We start from the raw sequence: 26,211 nt of genomic DNA on the forward strand, positions 1-26,211 counted from the left end.
GCAACTCTTTGTAACACGCAGTGTATCTAGAAAAAACAAAACATCGCATATGTCTCAGTAAGAGTGAAGAATAATAATAATTACATACCATGAAAGCGGTGTCTCTGATTTCACTCCTGCTGTGTTCGCACACAGAGCCATGTAGAATTATTGTTCCACTGTATGGCACTGCCTTTTGTCCACAGAAAAACAATGTCCCACAGTCAGCCTTCTTCTCCAGACTTGCTGGGGCTCAAGTCTCCCAGTAGTGCTTAGCATAGCCATCACTTTAACTCATTTAAACCAATAACTCAAAGGGCTGGGAGCTGGTCCAAGTCCTGGCTGTTCTGTTAAAAGGGGTCACTCGTCACATTTCTGTCAGACCCCATGATCACAGAAGTGCTTCCTCAGCGAGACTAGCCAGTGTCCTGCACATAGCATCTTAACATTTTATACTGAAAATAGTGCATTATTGCCATGGATGTTGACACTTGATTGTTGTGTTCATTTGCTCTCAGGCTGACCTGATCAACCAGCTATATCAGGGGAAACTCAAGGATTATGTCCGTTGTCTGGAGTGTGGCTACGAGAGCTGGAGGATTGATACTTACCTGGATATCCCTCTTGTGATCCGGCCATTTGGAGCCAGCCAGGCTTATAGCAGTGTGGTGTGTTTCATTTCATTCCTCTAATCATTTGAGTGACCACAAAGACTCACAACACTTAACCTGCATTTTCTTTGCAATTAACAACTCCCCAAACCCTGGCATTCTGGCAGTACTTCAGCTCATTTAAAGCGGTTCATTCTTTGATCAGTATGGCTCTCAAACAATTTTTACTCTTACAGGAGGAGGCTTTGCAGGCATTCATTCAACCAGAGACACTTGATGGAGCTAACCAATATTTCTGTGAGCGCTGCAAAAAAAAATGTGATGCCAGGAAGGTGAGCTGACTGAAAATGTGACAGAGTTTTGCTGAAGGAAGTCAAACATCTGCTATTTAGATGGTTTTTGTGTGATTGTTGTTCTGCACAGGGTCTGAGATTTCTGCACTTTCCCTACCTGCTGACACTGCAGCTGAAACGATTTGATTTTGACTATACCACTATGCACCGCATCAAGCTTAATGACCGCATGACTTTCCCAGAGGAGCTTGACATGAGTCCATTCATTGATGTGGAGGATGAGGTGACTACCAGTACTGGCTTCTGTCTTTACTTCAAATTCGTAGTTGAATTTTGATAAGTGTGAATATGACAGTTTTCTTATAAGGACATGTTGCTGTTGCTTTGCTGAAGAGAGTATTGAGATTGTTTTTTTCCTTTAGTGGTACATACGAGGTCTGTTAGAAAAGTATCCAACCTTTTTATTTTTTTCAAAAACCTGATGGATTTGAATCACGTGTGCTTGCATGAGCCAACCTTGAACCTTCGTGCGCATGCGTGATTTTTTTTTTTTTCGCGCCTGTCGGTTGCGTCATTTGCTTGTAAGCAGCCTTTGTGTGAGAATGGGTGGAGTCTCTCGTCGTTTTTTCTTTGCAAGGAAATGGCGGAACAACTGGAGCAGCGCAACTGCATCAAATTTTGCCACAAACTGGACAATAGCCAGGTGGAAACCATTCGGATTATTCAGATGGCTTTCAGTGACGATCCTCTGGGCATCACACAGATTAAGGAGTGGTACAACCGGTTTAAAGACGTCTGCACAACGGTGGAGAGCACGCCGCGCTCCGATCGGCATCAACACGCTGAAACGACCGGATCATTTCCAAAGTGAATGCTGTGGTGATGTGGGACCGTCGTGTGATTAGCCGAGAAATTGTGGAAGAGGTGGACATCAGCACTTTTTCGGCACATTCCACTGTGAAGATTTTGCCATGAAAAGAGTGGCGGCGAAATTCATCGGCACGAAGCTGATGGCGCAGCAACAGCGCCTCCGTGTTGAAGCCTCACAGGACATGTTGTAACATGTCCAGCTTGTACACAATTTCTCGGATAGTCACACGACTGAAAAGCCACCGAAACCCGTCTGAATCTTCCGAATGGTTGACGAGCTGGGCATGTTACAACATGTCCTGTGAGACTTCAACACGGAGGCACTGTTGCTGCGCCATCAGCTTCGTGCCGATGAATTTCGCCGCCACTCTTTTCATGGCAAAATCTTCTTTCACAGTGGAATGTGCCGAAAAAGTGCTGATGGCCACCTCTTCCGCAATTTCTCGGATAATCACACGACGGTCCCACATCACCACAGCGTTCACTTTGGAAATGATCCGGCCGTTTCAGCGTGTTGATGCCAATCGGAGCGCGGTGCGCCCTCCACCGTTGTGCGGCCGTCTTTAAACCGGTTATACCACTCCTTAATCTGTGTGATGCCCAGAGGATCGTCACCAAAAGCCATCTGAATAATCCGAATGGTTTCCACCTGGCTATTGCCCAGTTTGTGGCAAAATTTGATGCAGTTGCGCTGCTCCAGTTGTTCCGCCATTTCCTTGCAAAGAAAAAAACGAGAGACTACACCCATCCTCACACAAAGGCTGCTTACAAGCAAATGGCGCAACCAACAGGCGTGAAAAAAATCACGCATGCGCACGAAGGTTCAAGGTTGGCTCATGCAAGCACATGTGATTCAAATCCCTCAGGTTTTTGAAAAAAATAAATAGGTCGGATACTTTTCTAACAAACCTCGTATGTACCGTGTACTGGTAATTCAAAAAGTGCTATTACAGTTACATTTTTTTTGCCCCTCCCCCCGTAAACATAAGGTGCCTTACCATAGTTATTTTGACAAATTGAATGGAACCATTCATTCAGAAATTATTTTAACATCCTAATGAGAGTAAATAAAAGGTTTTAATTTTTTTTTTTATATATTTTATTTTCTTGCTACTGCATGCAGACTAGTTTGTGCAAATGCAACAATTAGTGCAAGCAGCACTACAAGCACAGCAAGTTTTGGATGTTGCAACTTGCATGTAAAACAGACCTGTTTGTCACTTTGCAGATATAACTGTGAAGCTGTCAAATAAGTTATAAACAATCTGCTACAATTGTGCAGTAAATAAGGTATGATGCTAAACAAGTAAAGCAGTTTCAACAAATCATTTGAATAGTTTCAAATGTTAGTGATTATACTTGAGTAAAATTACATTCAGTGAAGTTACACGAATTGTTTACTCCTGTGCTGATTTGTCATTTACAAGTGCTCTGTGCTGTGTAGTAAGTAAGTCCCTTCAGCTGCTCCCTTGTTTTCACTCGGTTGCTAGAGCAGATCCAAGGTGGATCTGTACACTGATTTGGTGCAAATTTTTAGCCCGATGTGCAACACTCCACATTACACGAGAACTGTGGCGGGGGTGGGGTATGGACCGGGAACCTTCCGCACTGAAACCAAGCACTAGCCACTTGGCCACTACCCCTGCATCAAGTAAGTCCCCTTTGGCTGATCCAAGGTGGCTCTACATGTTGATTTGGTACAAGTTTTATGCCAGATGCCCTTCTTGACGTAACTCCACACCCTTCCTGATTCAGCTCCACATTACATGGAGAAATGTGGCAGGGGTGTGGTTTGAACCAGCAACCTTCCACCCTGAAACCAAGCACACTAACCACTTGGTCTCTCTATGCTGTATGAAAAATGGGGAGGTGATTGTCAAGTGGTTAAAGAGGTGGACTTGTGATCAAATCAAATCAATTTATATAGCGCCAAATCACAACAAACAGTTGCCCCAAGGCGCTTTATATTGTAAGGCAAAAGCCATACAATAATTACAGAAAAACCCCAACGGTCAAAACGACCCCCTATGAGCAAGCACTTGACGACAGTGGGAAGGAAAAACTCCCTTTTAACAGGAAGAAACCTCCAGCAGAACCAGGCTCAGGGAGGGGCAGTCTTCTGGGGAAAGAATCAGGAAAAAGATTTTCTGTTCAAATCTCTGTCATTTTGAAAAATCACAAAGGGCCCTTAAGGCAAGGTCCTTAATCCTTAGGTTGCTCCTGGTGTGCAGTTGAGCACCTTACATGGAGGCACCCTGACATCTGTAAGTATGGGTGTATGTGAGACATCACTGTGATGTGCTTTGACCTTGAAAGTGTGATATGAATGCAGTCCATTTACTATTCTATTTTTTATGTATTTTAAAAATGGCAACAATAAATGGAAAGAGGCTGTGCTGGGGCATTATGTGTAAAATAACTGCATACATCACACAGGCCCTATGTCCACTATTCTCTTGTCAGTTTAATCCTGTGTATCATGGGCTCTGCCACGTTTAAGAATTCCTGGTATCATTGGTGGATAAAGGCTATAAAAATAATTTGAGTATTGGAAAATAACATTGTGTAGTTGGCAGATTAGCTGATGTACCGAAAATTTTTAAGTGGCTCATAGAACGTCTTGTAACACCAGCACAGCTTTTTGTTAACCCTCTGGGGCCAATGCCATCGTATATGACGGCTAAGACCATGCTTTACTAAATTATAAATAACTTTTGAATGATATGAGATAGGAACTTACTTTTTTTTTTTTTTTTTTTTTTTTTTTTTTTTTTTTTTTGCTGAAAAGTTAACTCCGCGGACTTTCGAGCCAGCCATCGGCCATTTTTGTACTCCTCATAGAACCTGTGTGATGACGTGCGCAATGTGAGTGTCCAGTCGGAATTGGTTCACCGTCACATGGTTTTCCAAAAATCCAATCGTAGGGCAGATTTACCTCACGTAAAAAGCCAAAGATTGTTTTCAGGAGTGATATGTTACTAGTTGGCCCGTTTGAATAGCCCCCTGGATGCTCCAATGAGTACCTACTATTAGTACATATTCAGTGTGCCCTGCGCCATTATGCACAGCGATCAGTGAAAGCAGGAGCAGACGGAGAGCCTCTGATGACAATCTCACATGCTCAAACAAAGAGTGTGTAACTATCAGGATTGCTCCACTAGTTTGCATGTGAATGTTATGGATAACTCTGTTGCTTTCTCTGCGTAAAGCACTGTTTGCCATATCACTGGACAACAAAATGCATAGACCATTTTGTATATACGAGGTCTGTTAGAAAAGTATCGGACCTTTTTATTTTTTTCAAAAACCATATGGATTTGAATCATGTGTGATTGCATCAGCCAAGCTTGAACCTTCGTGCGCATGCGTGAGTTTTTTCACGCCTGTCGGTTGCGTCATTCGCCTGTGAGCAGGCTTTGAGTGAGCACTGGTCCACCCCTCTCGTCGTTAAGGAAGTGGCGGAATGATTTGGAGCTTTGCTGCATCAATTTTTTCCTGAAACTGTGAGAGACCTCCAGGTGGACACCATTCGGCAAATTTATATGGCTTTCAGGGATGATTTTATTGGGATTACACAGATCAAGGAGTGCTCCAGCCGGTTTAAAGACCTCCCACAGCGCTGATCGACAGGCTGACACCCCGCTGAAACAACCAGATCATTTCCAATGTGAAGGCTTTGTTCATCCGGGATGTCGTCTGACTTTCACAAAAAGGCAGAAGGCGTGGACATCAGCACTTTTTTTCGGCACATTCCACTGTTACAGGAGTTTTTTTTTTCATGGAAAAAGAAGCAGATGAATGCGCCACCGTGCCGCTCATGGCGCTGGACAAAACCACCTCCGTGTTGGTCTCTCAGGTGGCTTTCAGACGGCTTCCCGTTGCTTTTCAGTTGTGTGAATATCCGAGAAATTGAGCATGAGCTGGACATGCCCCAACATGTCCTGTGAGGCATTCCTCCGCTCCTCTTTCCATGACAAAAACTCCTGTAACAGTGGAATGTGCCATTCATTTCTAAACTCGACGCTGTCTTGATCCGGTATGTCGTCTGACTAGCACAGGAATTGCGGAAGACGTGGACATCAGCACTTTTTCGGCACATTGAGACAGACGTGCGGAGGAATCCCGCACGTTGCGGCGGAGCCGCATGGCGCAAAGCAATGCCGTGATGAAGCCTCAGACGCTGTGGGTGGTCTTTAAACCGGCTGGAGCACTCCTTAATCTGTGTAATCCCCATAAAATCGTCCCTGAAAGCCATATTAATTTTCCGAATGGTGTCCACCTGGGGGTCTCTCACAGTTTCAGGAAAAAATTGATGCAGCAAAGCTCCAAATCATTCCGCCATTTCCTTAACGACGAGAGGGGTGGACCAGTGCTCACTCAAAGCCTGCTCACAGGCGAATGACGCAACCGACAGGCGTGAAAAAACTCACGCATGCGCATGAAGGTTCAAGCTTGGCTGATGCAATCACACATGATTCAAATCCATATGGTTTTTGAAAAAAATAAAAAGGTCCGATACTTTTCTAACAGACCTCGTATTGTTCAAAATGTGCATTTGTGTTTATTGTTTGAACCTTTTTGTTGTACAGTCTTTCACACAAGACCTCAAATTACCTTTATAAAGTGTCAGAACATTTGTTTATTATAGTTTGCTTTGTGCTTTGAATAAATGTGTGTGGAAAATGATTTTTCACTTTATTTTTTCCCTTGCCTATTTTTGATTGTAAACCTTTATTACACTTATAAAACACAACAAAAACATATATATTCTGAAAGCACAGGTTGTCCTGAAAAGAGACATAAAACTTGATTGTGGGATGCAGGAAGAGCTGTTAACAGCAATAATAATACATTTATGCCAGGCGAGTGAACTGTCCAAAAAATGCCCTCGGACCCCAGAGGGTTAAGGTTCAGCAGTTGTCATATCAATGTCCCTGTTCAGTGCATCTATCAGTCTACAGTCATCTAACATCTAACAATCTACAGTTGTTGGGTGGGTGGGGTTGAGATGCTCTTATCTTCCACAGTCAGGTTTATCCTGCATTTCTGGGGCCCAAACCAACAATTGTTTGCTCCCAAATTGGCTTCTGTGACCTTTTGATGAGCACTGGCCCAGGTTTTTTCTTTTTTAATGACAGTTGTTTCTTCCCTAGAAGTCACCTCAGACAGAGAGCTGCACTGACAGTGGGGCAGAGAATGAAGGCAGTTGCCACAGTGACCAGATGAGCAATGACTTTTCTACTGACGATTGTGTGGATGAAGGCATCTGTTTGGACAGTACTAGCACCACAGAGAGGGTGTTAAAACCAAAGGTAATCACCATGAATGGTCTTTAATACATGCTGAACAAGCAGTGTCATTGGCACAGAATCAGTATTTGAACTCAAAGGACTTATTTCTGATGCTGCAGAAAATCTGAGCCCTGATAGAAAGCTGAAAAGTGATCTTCAGTGTCTCTGTACTTGTTACACGAGATGTCTGTCTCAGTCATAATATGTGCAGCTCTTTACACGCTATGACCTTGCCAACATCATGCTGAATTAGCTGCTTAAAATCTCTCAGTATTGCCAGAAAAACCTCTGCATGTTTTTTTTTGTTGTTTTTTTTCCTTCATTTGTACAGGCGATTATGCTGTTGTGATATTTAAAATTTAGCCTACTGTTACTGTCAGTTACTATGTGGATAATGCTTTGTGTCCATGAACATGCATCATCTTTCCTTCTCTCAGAGTTTGCTGAGCTTTGAGCTTTTCTCTGTCATGGTCCATTCGGGGAGTGCTGCAGGTGGCCACTACTATGCCTGCATCAAATCTTTCAGTGATGGCCAGTGGTACAGCTTCAATGATCAGCATGTTAGCAAGGTCAGTTTTGGTAAATGAACAAACTGGTTTTGTTCCTTTCTGACACTTACATGCCTGGCAGACTTGAAAGACTTTGTGTTAGTCATCAATATGATACACTAAAAGAAATTAGCAAGACAACCACATATCACATTCCTGCTGACATGCCGCTTATTGCCAGAACAGTCTGTGCTGAAGCATTTTAAGTGACTTTATTTGTATTGCGCAGATCACCCAGGATGATATCAGGAAGACGTATGGGGGATCCTCAGGGAGCAGAGGTTATTATTCCAGTGCCTTTGCAAGGTCAGCTATGTTTTTCATATGATGTGGGTGCAGTGATAGTCATTCTTCAGATTGATTATATAGGGTTTGTAATTTGTCACTCACTACCTGTAACAAAGCACAACCATGAAGTTATTTGTGTTTAAGCCAAACGTTTTACAAACCATTTCAAAACATGTACTTTTTTTATGGCAACGTAGTGTCTATTTTATTTTTTGGAAGGCTTTAGTGTGTCATGCTGAAACATTGGTACACCCCTGTCAAATTCAAGTTTTTACTCCAGGCCATCAAATATGGCCATCGGGTATTGCGAAGGCTTTGGGTGTGTCTGTCCATCTGTCTGTGCTTAGCATAAGTCCAGTCCTATTACTGCCAGAGGCTTCAACTTTACAGGGACACAGACGTTGGACAAGTTCAAAGATAGCTAACTTTGACCTATTTTAAGAGGTTAAAAAGTCACATTCTGTTTCACTCTGTTCCATTTGTTTTTGAGTGGCGGGGGTGAGAGCCAATCAGACTAGAGCTGCACCTCGACATCAGTGGCTGGTCTCTCCAAAACTGCTTCATTTTGTGTGTTTATGTGCATGTTTCTCATATTATGTGAAAGCTAGTGAGAAATAAGCATGCCTAAGGCTGAAAACACTGTTTGTGTAACCCAAAAACACCTCTGAACATTTTTACAAGATATTTTGCAGATGTTAGCGTGCATGCTAACTTCTGCTAATTTTCTCACACTCAGTCATCTTTAACTGCTTATCCGGGATTGTGTCACGGGGCACTAACTTTCTATTGGAGTTAAATTTGTCTCATTAATATCTGCAAATGCACAGAGCGTGATCTGCAAATATTCCTTGATTTGCACAACATAAATGATTATTTGATTTGAACATTTACAAATTGTACATAAGACAATAGGATCTTAATAATTAATTAAACTGTGACAAATTATAAAGAACACGATACTCATACGGCTGATGGTATTTTAGCATTGCGTTATATTCAGATAATTGCAAGATGGAAAAGAAAAATTGGTGCTTAAAAACCTTGAATGTATATATATATATATATATATAATATGACGTCATTTCCCTGTGGGCAGGCCTTGAGTGAGATGTGGTCCCGCCCTCTCGGCTGAATTCCTTTGTTTCACACGCTGCTCGAGACGGCGCGCGTTGCTTTATCAACATTTTGTCTGGACCTGTGAGGAATATCCGAGTGGACACTATTCGAGAAATTAAGCTGGTTTTTGGTGAAAAGTTTAACAGCTGATGAGAGATTATGGGGTGTTTCTGTCGGTGTAAGGCCTTCCCACAGAGCAGGACGTCGTGCAGCGCTTCCAGGTGCCGTCGTCGGCCTGTTTCGACCTGAAAACATCCTAATTTAAGGCTTAATTCACCCAGGACGTCGTGAGAGAACAGAGAAGATTCAGAAGAGGCTGGCATGAGGACTTTATTCGGATATTCCACTGTTTAAGGACATTTTTTAATGAAAGACGTGCACGCAAATTCGCCGAGTCGTTTCCATGATGACTCGGCAAATCTGTGTGCGCCGCGACAGGAAAAACACCTCCGTGTTGAAAACCATTTGTAAAATTCAGGCGGCTTTTGATGGCTTTCAACAAGTGAGTAACTGAGAAATTGTTTAACAGCTTGGGCATGTTCCAACTTGCCCGTTAAGGTTTCCAACGGAGGTGTTTTTCCTATCGCGACCCCCCGCGGTCGGGTCCGGCCCGACATGCGACTCTGCCCGCACGTTCTTTCATTACAAAATGTCCGTTAACAATGGAATGTCCGAATAAACTCCTCATGCCGACTTCTTCTGAAAGTTCTCTGTTCTCTGACGACTTCCTGGATCAACAGAGCCTGAAATGTGGAAGTTTTCAACTTGAAACGGTGAGACGCTGCCACCTCGAAGCGCAGATCGCCGTCAGGTGCCGTGGGCCGTCCTTAAAGCGACACTACCAGACCAAAATCTCTCATCAGCCGTTAAAATTTTTACCGAAAACCAGCTGAATTTATCGAATGGTGTCCACTCAGTTGTGCCTTACAGTTTTGAAAAAATTTTGATCAAACAAAGCAGCAGTCTCTGAGCCATTCCTAAACAATGAAAAAATCGATGAGAGGGTGGGCCACTCCTCACTCAAAGACTGCCCACAGGCGAATGATGTAACCGACAGGCGTGAAAAAACTCTCGCATGCCCACGAGGGTTCAAGCATGTCTGATGTAATCACACGTGATTCAAATCCATATGTTTTTTTTGAAAAAAATAATACGGTCGGATACTTTTCTAATAGACCTTGTGTGTGTATATATATATATATATATATATATATATATATATATACACACACACAGAACAAAAATATTGTGGTTAATCTGGCAGGACTGAAATCAACATGGGGTTACCTGCTTAAAGCTAAAGGCTCATGATCTGATTCAGTGAGTCCGTAGTGCAGTGGTTTGAGGGATACTAGAGATCACATATCCAGGTTTGATTCTTGGTGGCAGTGTGATTTTTTGCATGTTCATGACACTTTTTTCTGAAATGTGGTATTTCAAGTTAGGCCTGGTTCACACAGTAGGATAATTAGGCCATTATTGGACCCAGTTTTCCCCTTCCGACAATCTTAAGGATGCCCTGACAGTCGTGATGAAGCTAAAGATAATCTTATCAGATATTCCTGCCGTGTGTGGTGTGTTAAGAGTGCTCTGATCTGCTCGGAAGGACATCGGGGGCGCTCCGATCGCAAATCAGGGATATTCAACATGTTGGATTGTCTTGGCCCAGTATCGCAGTGTGTGTGGTTTCCTCTGACTACAAAGGGGCACGCAGCCTGCACACAGAGCGGAAAATAAAATCAAAACAACTGTTCTGACTTACCAGAAAGTCTGGTGGTCATGCTGTCTCCACTCCTTTTAAATTAACACCTTTAATTTTTCTTTATGTATTGTTTTTTTTTTCTCTCTCTCTCTCTCTGTTGTAAATAGTCCACAAAGTATCTCTGTTTGTTTACTCTGAAGTCACATTTAATCTCGAGAGATTTTGCAAGACTGAGCTGGGAATGTCCGTGTGTGAAATCTGTTCATGTGTGGTGTTGTCCTTACCGTGTGGCTGCACATCACACACTGTACGACCAAACTGTTAGCTCTATGATTTTTTTTATCTCCATGTCTGTGGTCTCTCAGCTTTTGGAAACCTAAAGATAATTTTAAAATCCCGTAGTGTGAACCAGGCTTTAGTTAAATTTGATTTTTTTTTTTTTTTTTTTGGGGATTTAGAGTTATAACTTTAACTGCTGAAGAGCAAACCTATGCTATACTGACATCAGTCCCGTCACCACAGCATCATATAAAATATGGTCTTTGCTTTTTCATGTTGGGATGAATGAAATACTTTCATGCATTCCTCTACAGTAAGTAATATGATTTATTTTCCCCCAACAGCTCTACGAATGCATACATGCTGATTTATAGGTTGAAAGATCCTTCAAGAAATGCAAGTAAGAGAATCATTTATTTCATTCTGATATGTGTAAGGAAGTACATTGAGGTCCTGAAGACAGTGTGGCATTCATATATATATGAGAAGCTCTGATAACAGAGAATCGGCAGTAAAGCAGCATTTGTTTCACAGGTTAAATTACTTTTACTTTTTCATCAAACTACACATGAATTTACTAGGCTGGTTGACTTTCAGTTCAGATGACAGTTTCAGACTGTTTTTGAGAGTTGGAAAAAAAAAAAAACACGTCTGTGTGTGCATGTGCATGCATTTATAGTTGTCCTAACAAAAAATAAAATGTCATTATTGTTAGGGCTGGGACAATTCATGGATCTTTCTCATGTGTCAAATGACTTCAAGATTCAATACTTTAGTGCCATGCAACCAATGCAAGTTGCTATGGATTTGTTTCAGTGTGCTAGTAAACAAGAGACATAAAAAGCACAAGCATACACACAATACTCCACATAAAATCACACACATTATATCTGAAGAACAAAAAAAAAAAGACCCCTCAACCTGAGTCAGGTTAAAGTGTCAAGTGCAAACATAGACTCTCAACAGTGGCTTGTTAAAGTGCTAAGTGCAGTAGTACAGTATGCAGCAGATACAAAATGGACATATTGCACTAAAATGCTAAATATATGAAAAGATAAAAAGAAATACAGCAATGTATATGAGCTCAGTCATAGTCATAAAAACCTACTTTCATAAGGTGCTGGTGCAGGGTAGGAGAACTATTTAGGTGCTTAATGGCTCTGCAGTAGGTGCTGTTGAGAAAGCGTGATGTTTTAGTGGTTAAGGCTCTCAACGTTTTACCTGATGGGAGGATGATGAAAAGGGAGTTAGCGGGATGTGACTGATCTAAGTAGGAGGGAGTTCACAGCCAATGATTTTTGAGGCTGTGTGGACTATCCTATCCATCTGCATCCTTTGTTGAGCAGTGGAGTTGCCATACCAGACAGTGATGGAAAATGTCAGGACACTTTCAATAGCTGCTTGGTAAAACATGAGTTTTACTCAAGTGACTGCTGCACTTGAGTGCAGCAGTCATTAAATAAGTGCAGAAATTCTGCTACCACACTCACAGCGACTACAGGCCACTCTGCTGATTATCTGCACCGCTCTGGTCAGTTTTCAGAACAGAAAACAGTCTGCATTGTTATTAATTTTAACTTGAGTTGTAGCATGGCATCAAAATATCTGAGCAGTTAGGCTCATGGACTACGTTATGAAGTCTTTGGAAAGGTGCAATGTCACAATTGTGTAATGCAGAATATGCAGAATTTATTGGTACCAGCTCTTTTCCTTTTTATTTTTTTTCAAATGAGTGGTTACATAAGATTAGGATGAAGTATACTCCATTGATCACAAAGGAATGTCATGGGTTGCGTAGTAAAGTACACATGGAGCTTATTGCTCAGAAACTACACACACTAGGTTATGCAAAAGGACAGTCCCATGTAACACCTGTCTGGAGCAGAAACATGGTTACTTTTGAGAGACAGGGATGTGCCACTGTTCTGCCAACAGTGTTGCCAGTCCAGAACCAGTTAGAAAGTGTTTCATGGAGCACTGATGTATTCTACAGTATATCCAAATTTGTTTTCAGAAAGCACAGATATAAGCCCTCTATATTCTATTGTGTTAGGGTTATCTAGATGTTTTTATTGTTTTTGTTATAACATTATTAATGATTAGAGTTGATTTTACTTTATTTGCCCAACAGTTACTATATTGAGTACCTTTGAATGCATGTGTTTTTCTCTGGCAGAGTATTTGGCTGTGGAAGACTTCCCAGAACACATAGAAAATTTGGTTCAGAAGGAAAAAGAGTCTGAAGAGCAAGAAAAGAGACAGCGGGAGATTGAACGCAACACTTGTAAGGTACATGGAATTGTACTATTTTTCAAGAACAAATTTTAAAGAACAATATTATAGTTTTCGACCTTTTGTTCACAACGAATTCACTTCAGCTTCTGTAGTGATTTTGTGAGTTTCTTTCCTTCATGTTAGCAGTGTAGAAAATTCTCCAACCTTTTCAAATTCATGCTTCTGTGCAATTTTCTGTTTTTATATTTACACTTATTATCCCTGTTTATGAATAAACCTTTGTGTCTTGTCACTTGGTTGATGAGGTTTTCTCCATTATCTGAAAAGTGTTAACATATCGTAAATTAATTGTGTGCAAACAACTAGTGGTGTTGAATCAAAACACTGAGTATTTAAAAACCCATTTGAAATATTGCTTAATATTTGCAGGCATTGACATTAAGCTTTTTAGTGTATTTGTCCATAGGACAAGTACCCTGGCAGTTTACTTGTCCTATAGGAAAAGCTGGTTGTGAGAAATAAATGCAGCGCCACAGTTTAGCACCTCTCCCCCGCCTCCCCCCTCTCCTCTCCCTCCTCGCAGCCAGCCGACTTGCGCATGCACACACAGACGGCTGCAGCGATCGGACCCAGTCTTAATTTTAGACGGCTTTAAGCAAAGCCGCCCGCTATTTTTTCAGCATCTTTTTCAAAAATTGACCGCTCAAATGATAGCAGGACGGCTTGCTGCCTAAAACTTTGGTCCCCGCTCCCATCTGCTCCCGTGAATTTTTAATCCCGTACCATCCTGATCACGTGATAAATAGCAAAATTGACTGCCATCCCGTGGGATTCTCGGAAAAATGTCAGCCTCTACTACGAACACACACTCCATACAGTGGTCTCGCGCACACATTGATATCATGTTTTCCAATTGTCCGCTGCGTGGAGAGTGGCGGGAAAAACCGAAGACGCTTTCTCGCGAGATGCGACACAACACGTGATATAAATAAGAAAACAAAAAGGTGGAGGTCAGGTATTTTGGTTCCGAGCGATGAAAAAAAGAATTTGAACGTTTTAAACCAAAAAAAAAAAATGCCACTTGTCCGGTCAGTCAATGATTAGAGCATATTGCTTGTCCGATCACATTTTACACTTGTCCCGGACAGTGGGACAAGCGTTAATGTCGATGCCTGATCTGTGTCAAAGGCAGACATTATCAGGTGTGCTAAATAGGGCCTCAATACATCAGCAACTGATTCAAAACAAATGCTTAGAAACATTCCAGTTGAGTTGGTGTTGAAACATTAAATCCACATGTGAATGAAATGGGCTCACACTGTTCTTAGTTATAGCTTAGGTTCTTAGCTATCGTCAGGTAATGGCAAGCAGGCACACTTATAACAGTGTTCATTCTGCTGTGACGTTTAGTTAGTTAGTTGTTATGGTCCATTGTATTTCAGTGATTGTGCATTGTTACTTTAATTTCAGATTGAACAGTCTTAGATTCAAAATAGTCTTTTTTTCTGTTTCGTGTTTGCAGATTAAGCTTTTCTGCATGCATCCTGTGAAGATGATGATGGAAAGTAAGCTAGAAGTGCACAAGGACAAAACTCTCAAAGAAGCTACAGAGATGGCATACAAGGTTTGTTGACCTGTTTGTGTTCTTGTAAAACTTGCACCCCCTGCCCCCACCATGGCGTGAAAGTCAATGGTTTTATGTCTTTGTGTTTGTAAGAGCTACAAGTATCAGTTATTTCATAATTCAGTCTTCTAATATTCCAGGAGATTTGATTTAGCCAGTTTACTCCAGATTTACAGACATATTGCCTTTACTCTATTTTCCCAAAGAAGGCCAGTATTAACATTCATACCACTGTTCTGTAGATGGTGAGATTATGCTGAATCATTGATTTGAAATGTTTCAAACAATATGACCCCTTACCCGCCTGACCCCCTTACATTTTTCTGTTCCAAACTAAACTAGCTGATGGAGCTGGAAGGAATTGTCTCCTTGGACTGTTGTCGCTTGGTGAAATACGATGAGTTCCATGAGTACTTGGAGCGCTCCTATGAAGGTGAAGAGGACACACCAATGGGCCTGCTGCTGGGAGGAGTCAAGTCATCATACATGTTTGACTTGCTGTTGGAGACACGCAGACCAGAACAAGTGTTCCAGCCGTACAGACCAGGAGGTTAGTAACCTGCTACACATTAATGTAGTCATCACATATTTCAGTTTAGGACTGTTTGCAAATATGACAACAATCAGTATGTTGTACAAAAAAATTACCCTAGGTGCTGCGCAGTTACACAAACTGTGTACTTTCAGTTTTAAAGAAAGTTTAATATGGCCACTGCAGACAAGGTTTGGTGGGTTATATCTGAATCAGTCTGTCCTATAACATTATTCCTAAACCATTTGGTGGATTTAAATGAAATTTCACTCAGTAGTAATGATAGGGCTCATGATGTGCATTTTGTGGTTTGCCACGTTGAATGGGAAATAATTGGACTTATTGTTTTTACACATGTCAATTACATGTATAAACAGACCCGTTAGGATATGTAGTACAGAGGTTGACCAGTTTGTTAAATCAAGTATTTAGCACAAATGATTAACTACCACTGATTATACAGTACCAGTCAACAGTTTGAATACTACAATGCAATATACTTACAGTAGTGTTCAGAATAATAGTAGTGCTATGTGAATAAAAAGATTAATCCAGGTTTTGAGTATATTTCTTATTGTTACATAGGAAACAAGGTACCAGTAGTTTCAGTAGATTCTCACAAATCCAACAAGACCAAGTATTCATGATATGCACACTCTTAAGGTTATGAAATTGGGCTATTAGTACAAAAAAGTAGAAAAGAGGGTGTTCACAGTAATAGTGTGGCATTCAGTCAGTGAGTTCATCAATTTTGTGCAACAAACAGGTGTCAATCAGGTGTCCCCTGTGTAAGGATGAAGCCAGCACCTGTTGAACATGCTTTTCTCTTTGAAAGCCTGAGCAAAATGGGACGTTCAAGACATTGTTCAGAAGAACAGTGTAGTTTGATTGAAAAGTTGATTGGAGAGGGGAAAACTTATATGCAGGTGCAAAAAATTATAGGCTGTTCATCTACAATGCTCTCCAATGCTTTAAAATGGACAAAAAAAAAAAAAAACGATGCGTGGAAGAAAACGGAAAACCATCAAAATGGATAGAAGAATAACCAGAATGGCAAAGGCTCACCCATTGATCAGCTCCTGGACAATCAGAGACAGTCTGGAGTTACCTGTAAGTGCTGTGACAGTTAGAAGACGCCTGTGTGAAGCTAATTTATTTGCAAGAATCCCCCGCAAAGTCCCTCTGTTAAATAAAAGACATGTGCAGAAGAGGTTACAATTTGCCAAAGAACACATCAGCTGGCCTAAAGAGAAATGGAGGAATATTTTGTGGCCTGATGAGAGTAAAATTGTTCTTTTTGGTTTAAGGGTCGCAGACAGTTTGTGAGACGACCCCCAAACTCTGAATTCAAGCCACAGTTCACAGTGAAGACAGTGAAGCATGTTGGTGCAAGCATCATGATATGGGCATGTTTCTCCTACTATGTGTTGGGCCTATATATCGCATACCAGGTATCATGGATCAGTTTGGATATGTCAAAATACTTGAAGAGGTCATGTTGCCTTATGCTGAAGAGGTCATGCCCTTGAAATGGGTGTTTCAACAAGACAATGACCCCAAGCACACTAGTAAATGAGCAAAATCTTGGTTCCAAACCAACAAAATTAATGTCTTGCAGATGTGAAGAAATCATGAAAAACTGTGGTTATACAACTAAATACTAGTTTAGTGATTCACAGGATTGCTTAAAAAGCAGTTTGAACATAATAGTTTTGAGTTTGTAGCGTCAACAACAGATGCTACTATTATTGTGAACACCCCCTTTTCTACTTTTTTTTTTTTTTTTTTTTACTAATAGCCCAATTTCATAGCCTTAAGAGTGTACATGTCATGAATGCTTGGTCTTGTTGGATTTGTGAGAATCTACTGAATCTACTGGTACCTTGTTTCCCATGTAACAATAAAAAATATACTCAAAACCTGGATTAATCTTTTTAGTCACATAGCACTACTATTATTCTGAACACTACTGTATAATTCAAGCAAGCAGCTATTTTGGTAGAGCCAGGATGTCATTTTTTAGGCTTCTTCACAGAGGTGGGATGAAGTCACTGCCAAGTCAATCTCAAGTCATCAGTCTGCAAGTCTCAAGTCAGCTTGCAAACAATTGGTGATCATTATGACTTGAGACGTGACTTGGGACTTGCTGATTCATGACTTGATGGTGACTTCGTCCCACCTCTGCTACTTCACATATCTGTTGTTTCAGCAAGAGTTCCCTTATTGAGTTTTGGATAGAGCATCCCAAAAGAACACTAGAATTTCTGTTCATCGGCTCATATGATCTGTGAGTGGAGTATAAACTGTTGTGGAGTGTAAGCTTGATGATTGTGAATGCATCATGTCTGTATGTCTACGTTCTGCTTCCTACAGAGGTGATGGTGAAAGTTCACATTGTGGATTTGAAGACTGAGAGCATTGCATCTACGATTAGTGTTCGGGCTTACCTGAACCAGACTATCACTGAATTTAAACAGCTCATCGCACAGGTTCTCTTTTCTGGAATTCCTCTCTTCTCTTTCTTCTGCAGTGTCTTGTTTTTACATGTCAACTTTTGTGTGTGTGGCAGTTCATGAGGCCAAGTGCCCGTTTAGGTTCCTTAAATACGATGTGTACACTACTGACGTGAGCTGCAGTCTTGCAGGCTTATATACATGTTTCTTTCCAGGCTACAGGGCTGTCTGCAGAAACCATGCGTGTGGTTCTGGAACGCTGCTATAATGACCTCCGGCTCCTTTATGTTCCAAACAAGACGTTGAAAGCTGAGGGGTTTTTCAGAAGCAACAAGGTGGTTTATTTATTTGTTAATTTATTTCATTTAAGAAAAAAAACTGACTTAAGTGCTCATAATATTTGAGAGTTTATGTAAATATTTTGTGTTCTGGAGACTTTAGGCACATAAAAAAAAAAAAAACTTTTTTAAATTAACATTTTCCCATTCTGTTTTTACTAGGTATTTGTAGAGAGCTCAGAGTCAACTGATCAACAGGCTTCTTTCACAGACTCTCTCCTGTGGAAACTGTTGGATCGTCATGGGAATACAATCAGACTTTTTGTCCTGCTGCCTGAACAGTCTCCTGGTACCTTGGCCAACAGAACTCTTTGCCAAAAATTAGGTTATGACTCTGATGTTGCCTTTGAAGGGTCAAAAGGTAACAGAAAATCTGTTGAGACAATCCTGGAAGAGAGCACAGAAAGGTTGAAGAATCTGTCTCTTCAGCAGCAGCAGGGCTCCAGTACCAGCGACAGCCAGAAAAGCTCTGATGCCAGTGACTTTGAACATATCGAATCCCCCGCCCAAGAGGTGGACTCGAACTCTTCACTCTGTGTGGCTGCAGATAACAGAGAGTTGGAGAACCGGATCAGGGTAACACCTGGGGGCAGCGGCAGTGCCTCTTCTGACACTGAGAACCAGTTTGCCAGTGAAGAGCGCTCTGACTCTGAGGTAAACAATGACCGCAGCACCAGCTCAGTGGACAGCGACATCCTGAGCTCCAGCCACAGTAGTGACACACTGTGTAATGCAGACAGCGGCCACATTCAGCTGGCCAACGGTTTGGACTCTCATAGTATCACCAGCAGCCGGCGTTCTAAGGCCCATGAAGGCAAAAAAGAAACATGGGATACAGCTGAAGAAGATTCTGGAACTGACAGCGAATATGATGACAACGGGAAGAGCAAGGCGGAGTCTCAGTACCTTTACTTCAGAGCAGAGGCTTGTGCTCAGGATGACTCCTCTTGGAAGGCACAAAAATGTATGAAACGTCTAATTGATTCATTTTAAAGTATGTTTGTTTGTTTGTTTTTTAAGATTTGCAAGGTCAAGAGATGAAAAGTTTTAGAATATTACTGTTTCCAGTAGGATTGTCTCAGACACATCAAGGCCACATGTTCAGACAGGATTGCAGAAGTTTGGGTTTCAATTCAGTGTCTGTCATTGTAAATTTGGTGCGAAAGGATGCTACTGCATGTAGAAAATGTCTGTGCTTGTGTAAGCACTTGGGTGCATCTCATTTCTTGTTTAGTCAGAGGAACTGCTCATCATTATTCTAACACAGAGTGAGTGTTGGTTAATCCTGAGACTGGGGTTTGTTAATTTGGGAACATTAGCTGAGCCCTGCTGTGACACCAACACCCTTTCATGTGAGTCTCAGATACTTGAACATTAAAATGTCTTTGTTGTGAAAAACATTGAGGAACACATAGGTTGTCAGCGGTAGCTTTATGCATTTTGTTTAGTGCTGACTTCGATAAAGAAAATGGCAGTGGCATTTGCAGCAATGCTGTTTGCCCCTTTTTATGTTCTGAGAATTTCGGGCTCTGTGCATTGGTAGGGGACACTCTGAAATAATATGCTGCTCTCTTTAGTTAAAATACAAAGGCGTGTATTGAATAAATTTTGCTGACCACACACGCAACATTTAAGATGACATTTTTTTCCCACCTTTTGCGGTGTCATAATGTACATCTTTTCAGCAAGTTAATAGTCACAAGGTGTCTTAAAAACAGACAAAAGCTTATAGCCAAATTTTCCCTTTCACGTTAAAAATAACTAAAATAAAATGAACCTGGAGGTGACTAAGACTGTTTCTATTCCTGTTGCTCAACATGGTGCCTCTGAAGGGAGAGGGGTTATCACTCTGTTTTTCTCCCACAAATATCATATACAGACTGGCTGAGTAGGATTTTTAAAACTGACCAAACAAGTTATATGTAAATGTGTCACAGAAGGGTAAAATGAGCCATTTTGAGGGTAAATTTTGGTAGCTGAGGTGATTCTATATGCCCATTAAAAAAAAAAATTGCCTTTTCACTTAGACAATTATTCAAGCTAAAAATGTGACAAAATGATGGACCTGTATGCTGGTCCATCACAGTTCACTTCCTCAGCCAAGGCCGGTACCCATTTATAGCTGTGTGGACTGACTGAGAATGCAGATAAAGTGTCTTGTTCAAGGACACATACTTGGTAGTGTGATTGATAAACAGACCCAGGTCTGCTTACTGATAGCCCAACTCCTGCCCCACTGAGGTATCTACTGTGCACAAATGTCTAGAGACCAGTCTTATTTGTTGAAATGCCTTTAGTCTTCCCAACAGTCTAAACTTTAGGTACACATGTACAATTTATCTTAAACAAAAGCACCACATGATAAATTTACACAGCTGGCAAGTTTTCATGCATTGATGCCACAATTAGCTGCATCCTCAAAACCACAGAAGCGGTTTGGGTCCTGAATGGCAACTACCCAAACAGACAACCAGTCTATCGCCACATCTGCAAAAAAAAAAAAAAAAAAAGTGCTGCAGCTAGATTTCCATTTCATCAGGGATGTGTTCTGACTCCTGCGCTCATCAGTGCTTGTATGGACCAGGTGTTGTGTAGGGCTGTGGAGAAGAGTGACTTAGGTGCTTTTGCTGGTACTGAAAGGTTTACTGACCTTGACTTTGCGTGTGACGCCGTGATCATTGTGGATTTGATAGATACGCTGATTGCAACACATGGGATGCTTATAGTGAGGAATTCGAGTGTCTGGCTTTGTAGTTGTCCTGGATAAAGACCAGGCCCAAGCTTTCAGTAACTTCCTGGGCTCAGCTATCAGAAGTGTATCTGTATTTGGTGAAAGTGTCAAACTTGTAGAGACATTTACTTATCTCTGCAGTGACATTCATGTCTTTGGCTCCTCTGCTTTTGAGATCGAAGATGCCTGGAAAGATGTTTCTGTGAAGGCTCTCAGTTGTCCAGGTGGTTTCCATAGTAGAGTCGAAGATTCAAGCTTCTCTACTATGCCTGGAAAGAGTTTATGGAGTCATGAGGTTGCTGGACAGAGGTGTTGTCAGAGTAGTTGGTAATATATTTTCTTTTCCTTAAACAATTAATTAGACTGCTTCATCTCTGAAAATGTTTCTTGTGCTCTCAGGTTTAGTGGTTCATGTGGACAAGCGAATAACACTGGCAGCATTCAAACAGAACCTGGAGCCCTATGTGGGAGTCACATCGACCCATTTCAAGGTTTTTCGTGTGTATGCCAACAATCAGGAGTTTGAGAGCGTGCGGCTCAATGAAACGCTGTCGTCTTTCTCTGATGATAACAAGGTCAAGCCTTTTTGTGTAACCTCACTGTTTGTGTTTATGTGAGTTTTGTGACTTTACCAGAAATATTTGTACTTTTTTTTTTTTTACAGATAACTATTCGGCTAGGAAGAGCACTGAAAAAGGGTGAATACAGAGTGAAACTTTATCAGCTACTAGTGAATGAACCAGAGGTAAGAACTGCACAAATGGCCTCATTGCATAATAACTTCTGTGAATGATTATCAATCCTACTGTCAAAACGCTGCAAATATAAACTTGACTGTGTTGCTTGACTTTGTTCAGAATTATTATTTTGTGGCTCCGTTTTCCAGCCCTGTAAATTCCTTGCCGACACCGTGTTTGCCAAGGGCATGACTGTCAGGCAGTCTAAAGAGGAGCTGCTTCCTCAGTTGAAAGAGCAGTGTAAACTTGACCTCATCATTGACAGGTAACTTATTCTGCACTTGTCACATGTCCAAGCTTAACTGAAAAATCCACAAATGAGCACGTGTGGTATTCAAGCTTAGATAGATTTGTGCTACAGAATGCCTGTTTGTGTGGGTGTGGTCAGGGTCCGCCTCCGAAAAAAGACTTGGAAGAACCCCGGGACGGTGTTTCTGGACTACCATGTCTATGAGGAAGACATCAGCATCTCCTCTAATTGGGAAGTTTTCCTCGAAGTCCTCAGTGGTAATGATTCTTTTAAACAATATATATGTGTATTTTGGTGTGTTTTTCTTTCTGGTAGTAAATGTTGGTTTGTACTGTTAGAATTTTGGGTACGCTTTGAGTCAAACATTGCAGAATAGTAGTGCATGTGCCATTTAAGCTATTTTGATATTATGGACTGCAGGTTCATTTTATTTTTTTTATATGTCGCAAAGTGACAAAGCGTGTAGAAGGTACAAATAGGCCAGGTGAAGTTATTGCCTCCGCTGGCACGAAGAGGATGTAGAAATATTCTCCATCTGTGCTTCTGTCAGTCGCACTTTCCTGTGCACATAACGTGAACAAACATCAGATTTTTAACCAGAGATGATCTGGACATCCTAAGGGAGGGCATCTCAGACAAGTTTGAATTTGAGCATAAATATGCTTTTCCCGGTATCTTCAAGGGACCCCCTACACTGCTGAATAGAGTTTATTTATCCAATAGACTACTTAATTTCACCTTACCTGTACAGAAGACACTTGATGGCGTGCATGGATGGTGAAGGGGACGGATGTTTCTGTCCGTTAGGATGTTTCACCTTGCTCATAGATCACAAATCTCTTAATGGATCAGACTCCTCTGTTGCAGTGAAACTCTGGTCAGATTTAATGTTGTATACTAACAACATTAGCACTTTTAGCAGCTGTCGGTAGCTTCACCCAGTCACTCTTCCTAATGTATAATTACTGGAAAAAATACACGGCTCATAACTTTTAATGTCCACAACAAAGTAAACCGTGACAAGAACCACTGCATAGTCTCCCAAAATATGATTTAATAAACACCCGAACACAAAACAAAAATAACCTTTATTCTTCTTTCGAGTTTATTAGCAGATTGCAACTCAACACGATGCATTACTGTGACCTACTGCGGCAGAGGTGTTCATGCACCAAGACTAAAATAGATCCTTGTCATTTGATATTTTATTAATTTATAAACAGCAGAAAAGGGACTTACATTTCGGTGTTTGTCACTGGTGCATTGACATCAGCAGTGCAACATGAACTTTAAATAGGAGTCCAAAATTGTTCTCAGTCAACTTGGGAAAAACAGTTAGTTTGAAAATAATTCTGGCGATGTAGTCCATGATACTTCCAAAAAAAAAAAAACTTTGTGTATTTCCTCAGTCCAGCAAAAAATCGTGTTAGAAATTTGTCTCGGTTTTCATCCTAACAGCTCTTCATGCCTCCATACGGCTTATGGCGTAGTGGATTTGTTTTTGTGTGTGTGTTAAAGAATTAGCACCAGCAATGAGCTTGATCAAATCGTCGTCCATCAGCAAAACAAACTTCCCCATGTTTAGCTAAACACTGCCCCAGTAGTGTGTGCATGGGTTCCCAGCATGCAATGGTACAAAACCTATGGAACCAAATTTGCATGGTAAATGGAACGAAGAATCTGTCACGTGACAAACAAAGCACCAATGACAAGGATCCAGTCAGCTGTTATATAACATGTAATATAGTTACCAAAGTGACCAAGCCAGCACTTAGCCATTCTTCGAATTACCGACAGGGGGTGCTAAGCACACTTCCATGCTTCTTGATGGTTGTGTTGAATACCTGTCTGTACAATATATCATGATTATCATATCATATTATATCAGTAATTAAAAAAAATGCCTGCAGAAAAAAATGTGGAGCCGATAGTTATTCAATGCACCACATATTTTTGCAGGCTGATCAGAGTTCACACATTTGTTTCTTAGAACCAGAAAAAATGAAGTCGATGTCACAGCTGGCTGTTCTAACCAGACGGTGGAGCCCCGCCACAATGACACTTGGGCCCTTCCAGGAAGTGATTCTGGAGAGCAGCAGTGTGGAAGAACTGAAGCAGAAGGTGTGTCTATATTCCCCTGAATATTTGTTGCAACTAATTATGTATAATTTGTTTTTCCACAGATTGTTTGATTTTGCTTCAGTGTCTGTGAGCTTAAGCCTCTCAAGATAGTCATCACCATTCCTGTATCATCCTCTCATTCTTTTTATTCAGACTAATTTCATTCTTCGTGTAAAATTTCTCTGCACTGTGGGTAACGATTAAGACCTCATGTGACTCATTTCTTTGTCCTGTTTGTAGCTTAGTGAGCTCAGTGGTGTTTCACTTGAAAACCTGGAATTTGCAAAGGTGAGCTGGATTACCTCAGACAAAATGTGTATCTTACATTATTTGACTGTATTTTAGTGTTCCTGAGGGTCCTTCTGTCTGTCTTTACAGGGCAGAGGAACATTTCCTTGTGATATGTCTGTGTTAGAGATCCATCAGGATTTGGACTGGAATCCTAAGGTGTCGACTCTTAACGTGTGGCCTCTATACATCTGTGACGATGGAGCTGTGGTCTTCTATCGGTAAAAGTGCTCAACAAAAACAGTCCAAGCCCAAGTACAGGCTCATGCTGCTTTTTCAGTCACGTTTGCCAAATAATTTCTCAGACGAGTGTTCTTCGTCCCTGCAGGGACAGCACTGAGGAACTTATGGAACTGTCAGAGGACGAGCGCAGTGAGCTGATGAAGAAAGAGAGCAGCCGTTTGCTGAAGACTGGCCACCGCGTCAGCTACTCACCACGCAAGGAGAAAGCACTCAAAATCTACCTGGACGGAGGTCCTGCCAAGGATCTGGGGCAGGACTGAGGCACAGAGCACCACTCCTAATTGTTTGGACCGCCGGGCTGCTGCAGTGTAGCAACCGCACCTACAGGCCCGATATTGACTTGAATGTCACCCTGCGTTGTAGGGCTAACGTGCTCTCAGACTCTGGTCTGAGCCTGCGGATTGGTTCAGAAACACTGCTGTGCACTATGGTGTGTTGTACTGTAAATGGAAGTACACAAGCTATTGAATTCAGAAAAAGAATCATACTGTATAGACAAATCATGTACAAGTCCAGGGATGGTAAAACTGTGACCCACAGATTAAGGCGTCCATCTTGTCTATTTAAGTTTGCCTCCTTCATATCATGCTGTCGGCATTTGTGTCTTTTGCTTCGTGTTTTTGGGACATAATGTTGTGATTGATCCGTAAGAGCCTCACGCCTCCTCAGCACTGCTGTTAAAACACATAATTGCCCACCCTCTGAAATAATATGGCAGTAGTGTAAGCTGGGACCTGGTTTCCAGCATTCCTCAGTCTCTCTTGGCGTTTTAATGACTTTTTCTATAATGGTGAGATGTCATTATGTTAGTGATTCAGCAAAAGCAACAATTTAGAATTTGAGTCAGAGGTTCTTTCTGCTCATCTAATAGCACAGTCATATCTTTATGGGCCATTTTTACTGCTTATCTGGCGCATCGCTTCTGTTAATTCACTGTCAATATATTGAGGGGTACATGGTGTATTTGTACTTTACTACAAAGTACAATGAACCAAAACAAAGTCACCTGTTAAGAACGTCCTTGTTTTCTTCATTATAAATTATTTTTCTTCAGTTGAATCAGGTCTTTTTAAGCCCTTGACACACACCTGCTGTCTTTGTTGACCCCCTCCATGCCATGTGACGAGTGTGCATCCTTTGTCATCCACATGCGCGTGTGTTGTACTGATTGGCGCGAGCTCTGGCTGGGTTTTCAGCTGAGAGTACGGGGTTCCTTTGGCACTTCTAGCTGCTGCTGCTCGACGGGCTGACACCAGATAAACCTGATGGATTAATCAGTCTGGTTAACTGCTCTGAGGACTCAAGTTCAGCATCCAGGTCCCCTGATGCTGCCACCAGCTAATCACTGTAGAAATGCCAATATCTGAAGAAATTCTTCTTTGTTTGTTTCTGAGATTTAAATCCTGTGTGAAAATAGCTGAGATGGTTTTAGAAATTAATTAAAATGCTTTTTCATAACCACTGGCTTCTGTCCATTGAAATCAAAATACCCTTGTTTGATGCAAATTCAGTTCATATTTAGCACGTAATGAATTGTGATTAATATAACCCCAATTCCAATGAAGTTGGGACGTTGTATAAGATGTAAATAAAAACAGATTACAATTATTTGCAAATCCTCTTCAACTTGTATTCAATTGAATACACCACAAAGACGAGATATTAAATGTTCAAACTTACAA

The 26,211-nt window shown here is 41.3% G+C and overlaps 1 protein-coding gene across 5 annotated transcripts in view; it reads left to right on the plus strand.

Moving 5' to 3' along the window:
- usp47 (ubiquitin specific peptidase 47) overlaps positions 1–25,984 on the plus strand; it is a 60,527-nt gene extending 34,543 nt beyond the window's left edge. For 2 of the 5 annotated variants that reach the window (XM_034190634.1, XM_034190659.1), the window contains exons 8-28: positions 498–647; positions 827–922; positions 1,014–1,166; positions 6,907–7,065; positions 7,482–7,613; positions 7,822–7,898; positions 11,322–11,377; positions 13,154–13,266; positions 14,735–14,836; positions 15,179–15,386; positions 17,742–17,857; positions 18,037–18,156; positions 18,322–19,123; positions 21,290–21,465; positions 21,555–21,635; positions 21,777–21,892; positions 22,016–22,134; positions 23,868–23,998; positions 24,239–24,286; positions 24,377–24,507; positions 24,615–25,984. In XM_034190634.1, coding sequence (XP_034046525.1) covers positions 498–647; positions 827–922; positions 1,014–1,166; positions 6,907–7,065; positions 7,482–7,613; positions 7,822–7,898; positions 11,322–11,377; positions 13,154–13,266; positions 14,735–14,836; positions 15,179–15,386; positions 17,742–17,857; positions 18,037–18,156; positions 18,322–19,123; positions 21,290–21,465; positions 21,555–21,635; positions 21,777–21,892; positions 22,016–22,134; positions 23,868–23,998; positions 24,239–24,286; positions 24,377–24,507; positions 24,615–24,789 — 3,261 coding nt within the window. In that variant the 3' untranslated portion in view covers positions 24,790–25,984. Of the gene's footprint in view, positions 1–497; positions 648–826; positions 923–1,013; positions 1,167–6,906; positions 7,066–7,481; positions 7,614–7,821; positions 7,899–11,321; positions 11,378–13,153; positions 13,267–14,734; positions 14,837–15,178; positions 15,387–17,741; positions 17,858–18,036; positions 18,157–18,321; positions 19,124–21,289; positions 21,466–21,554; positions 21,636–21,776; positions 21,893–22,015; positions 22,135–23,867; positions 23,999–24,238; positions 24,287–24,376; positions 24,508–24,611 lie in introns of all 5 variants that reach the window. The other 3 variants (XM_034190624.1, XM_034190649.1, XM_034190643.1) reach the window with 2 other exon arrangements.
- Positions 25,985–26,211: the final 227 nt, after the last annotated feature.

Source organism: Thalassophryne amazonica, chromosome 2, assembly GCF_902500255.1.
Source record: "Thalassophryne amazonica chromosome 2, fThaAma1.1, whole genome shotgun sequence".
Classification (NCBI taxonomy): Eukaryota; Metazoa; Chordata; class Actinopteri; order Batrachoidiformes; family Batrachoididae; genus Thalassophryne; species Thalassophryne amazonica.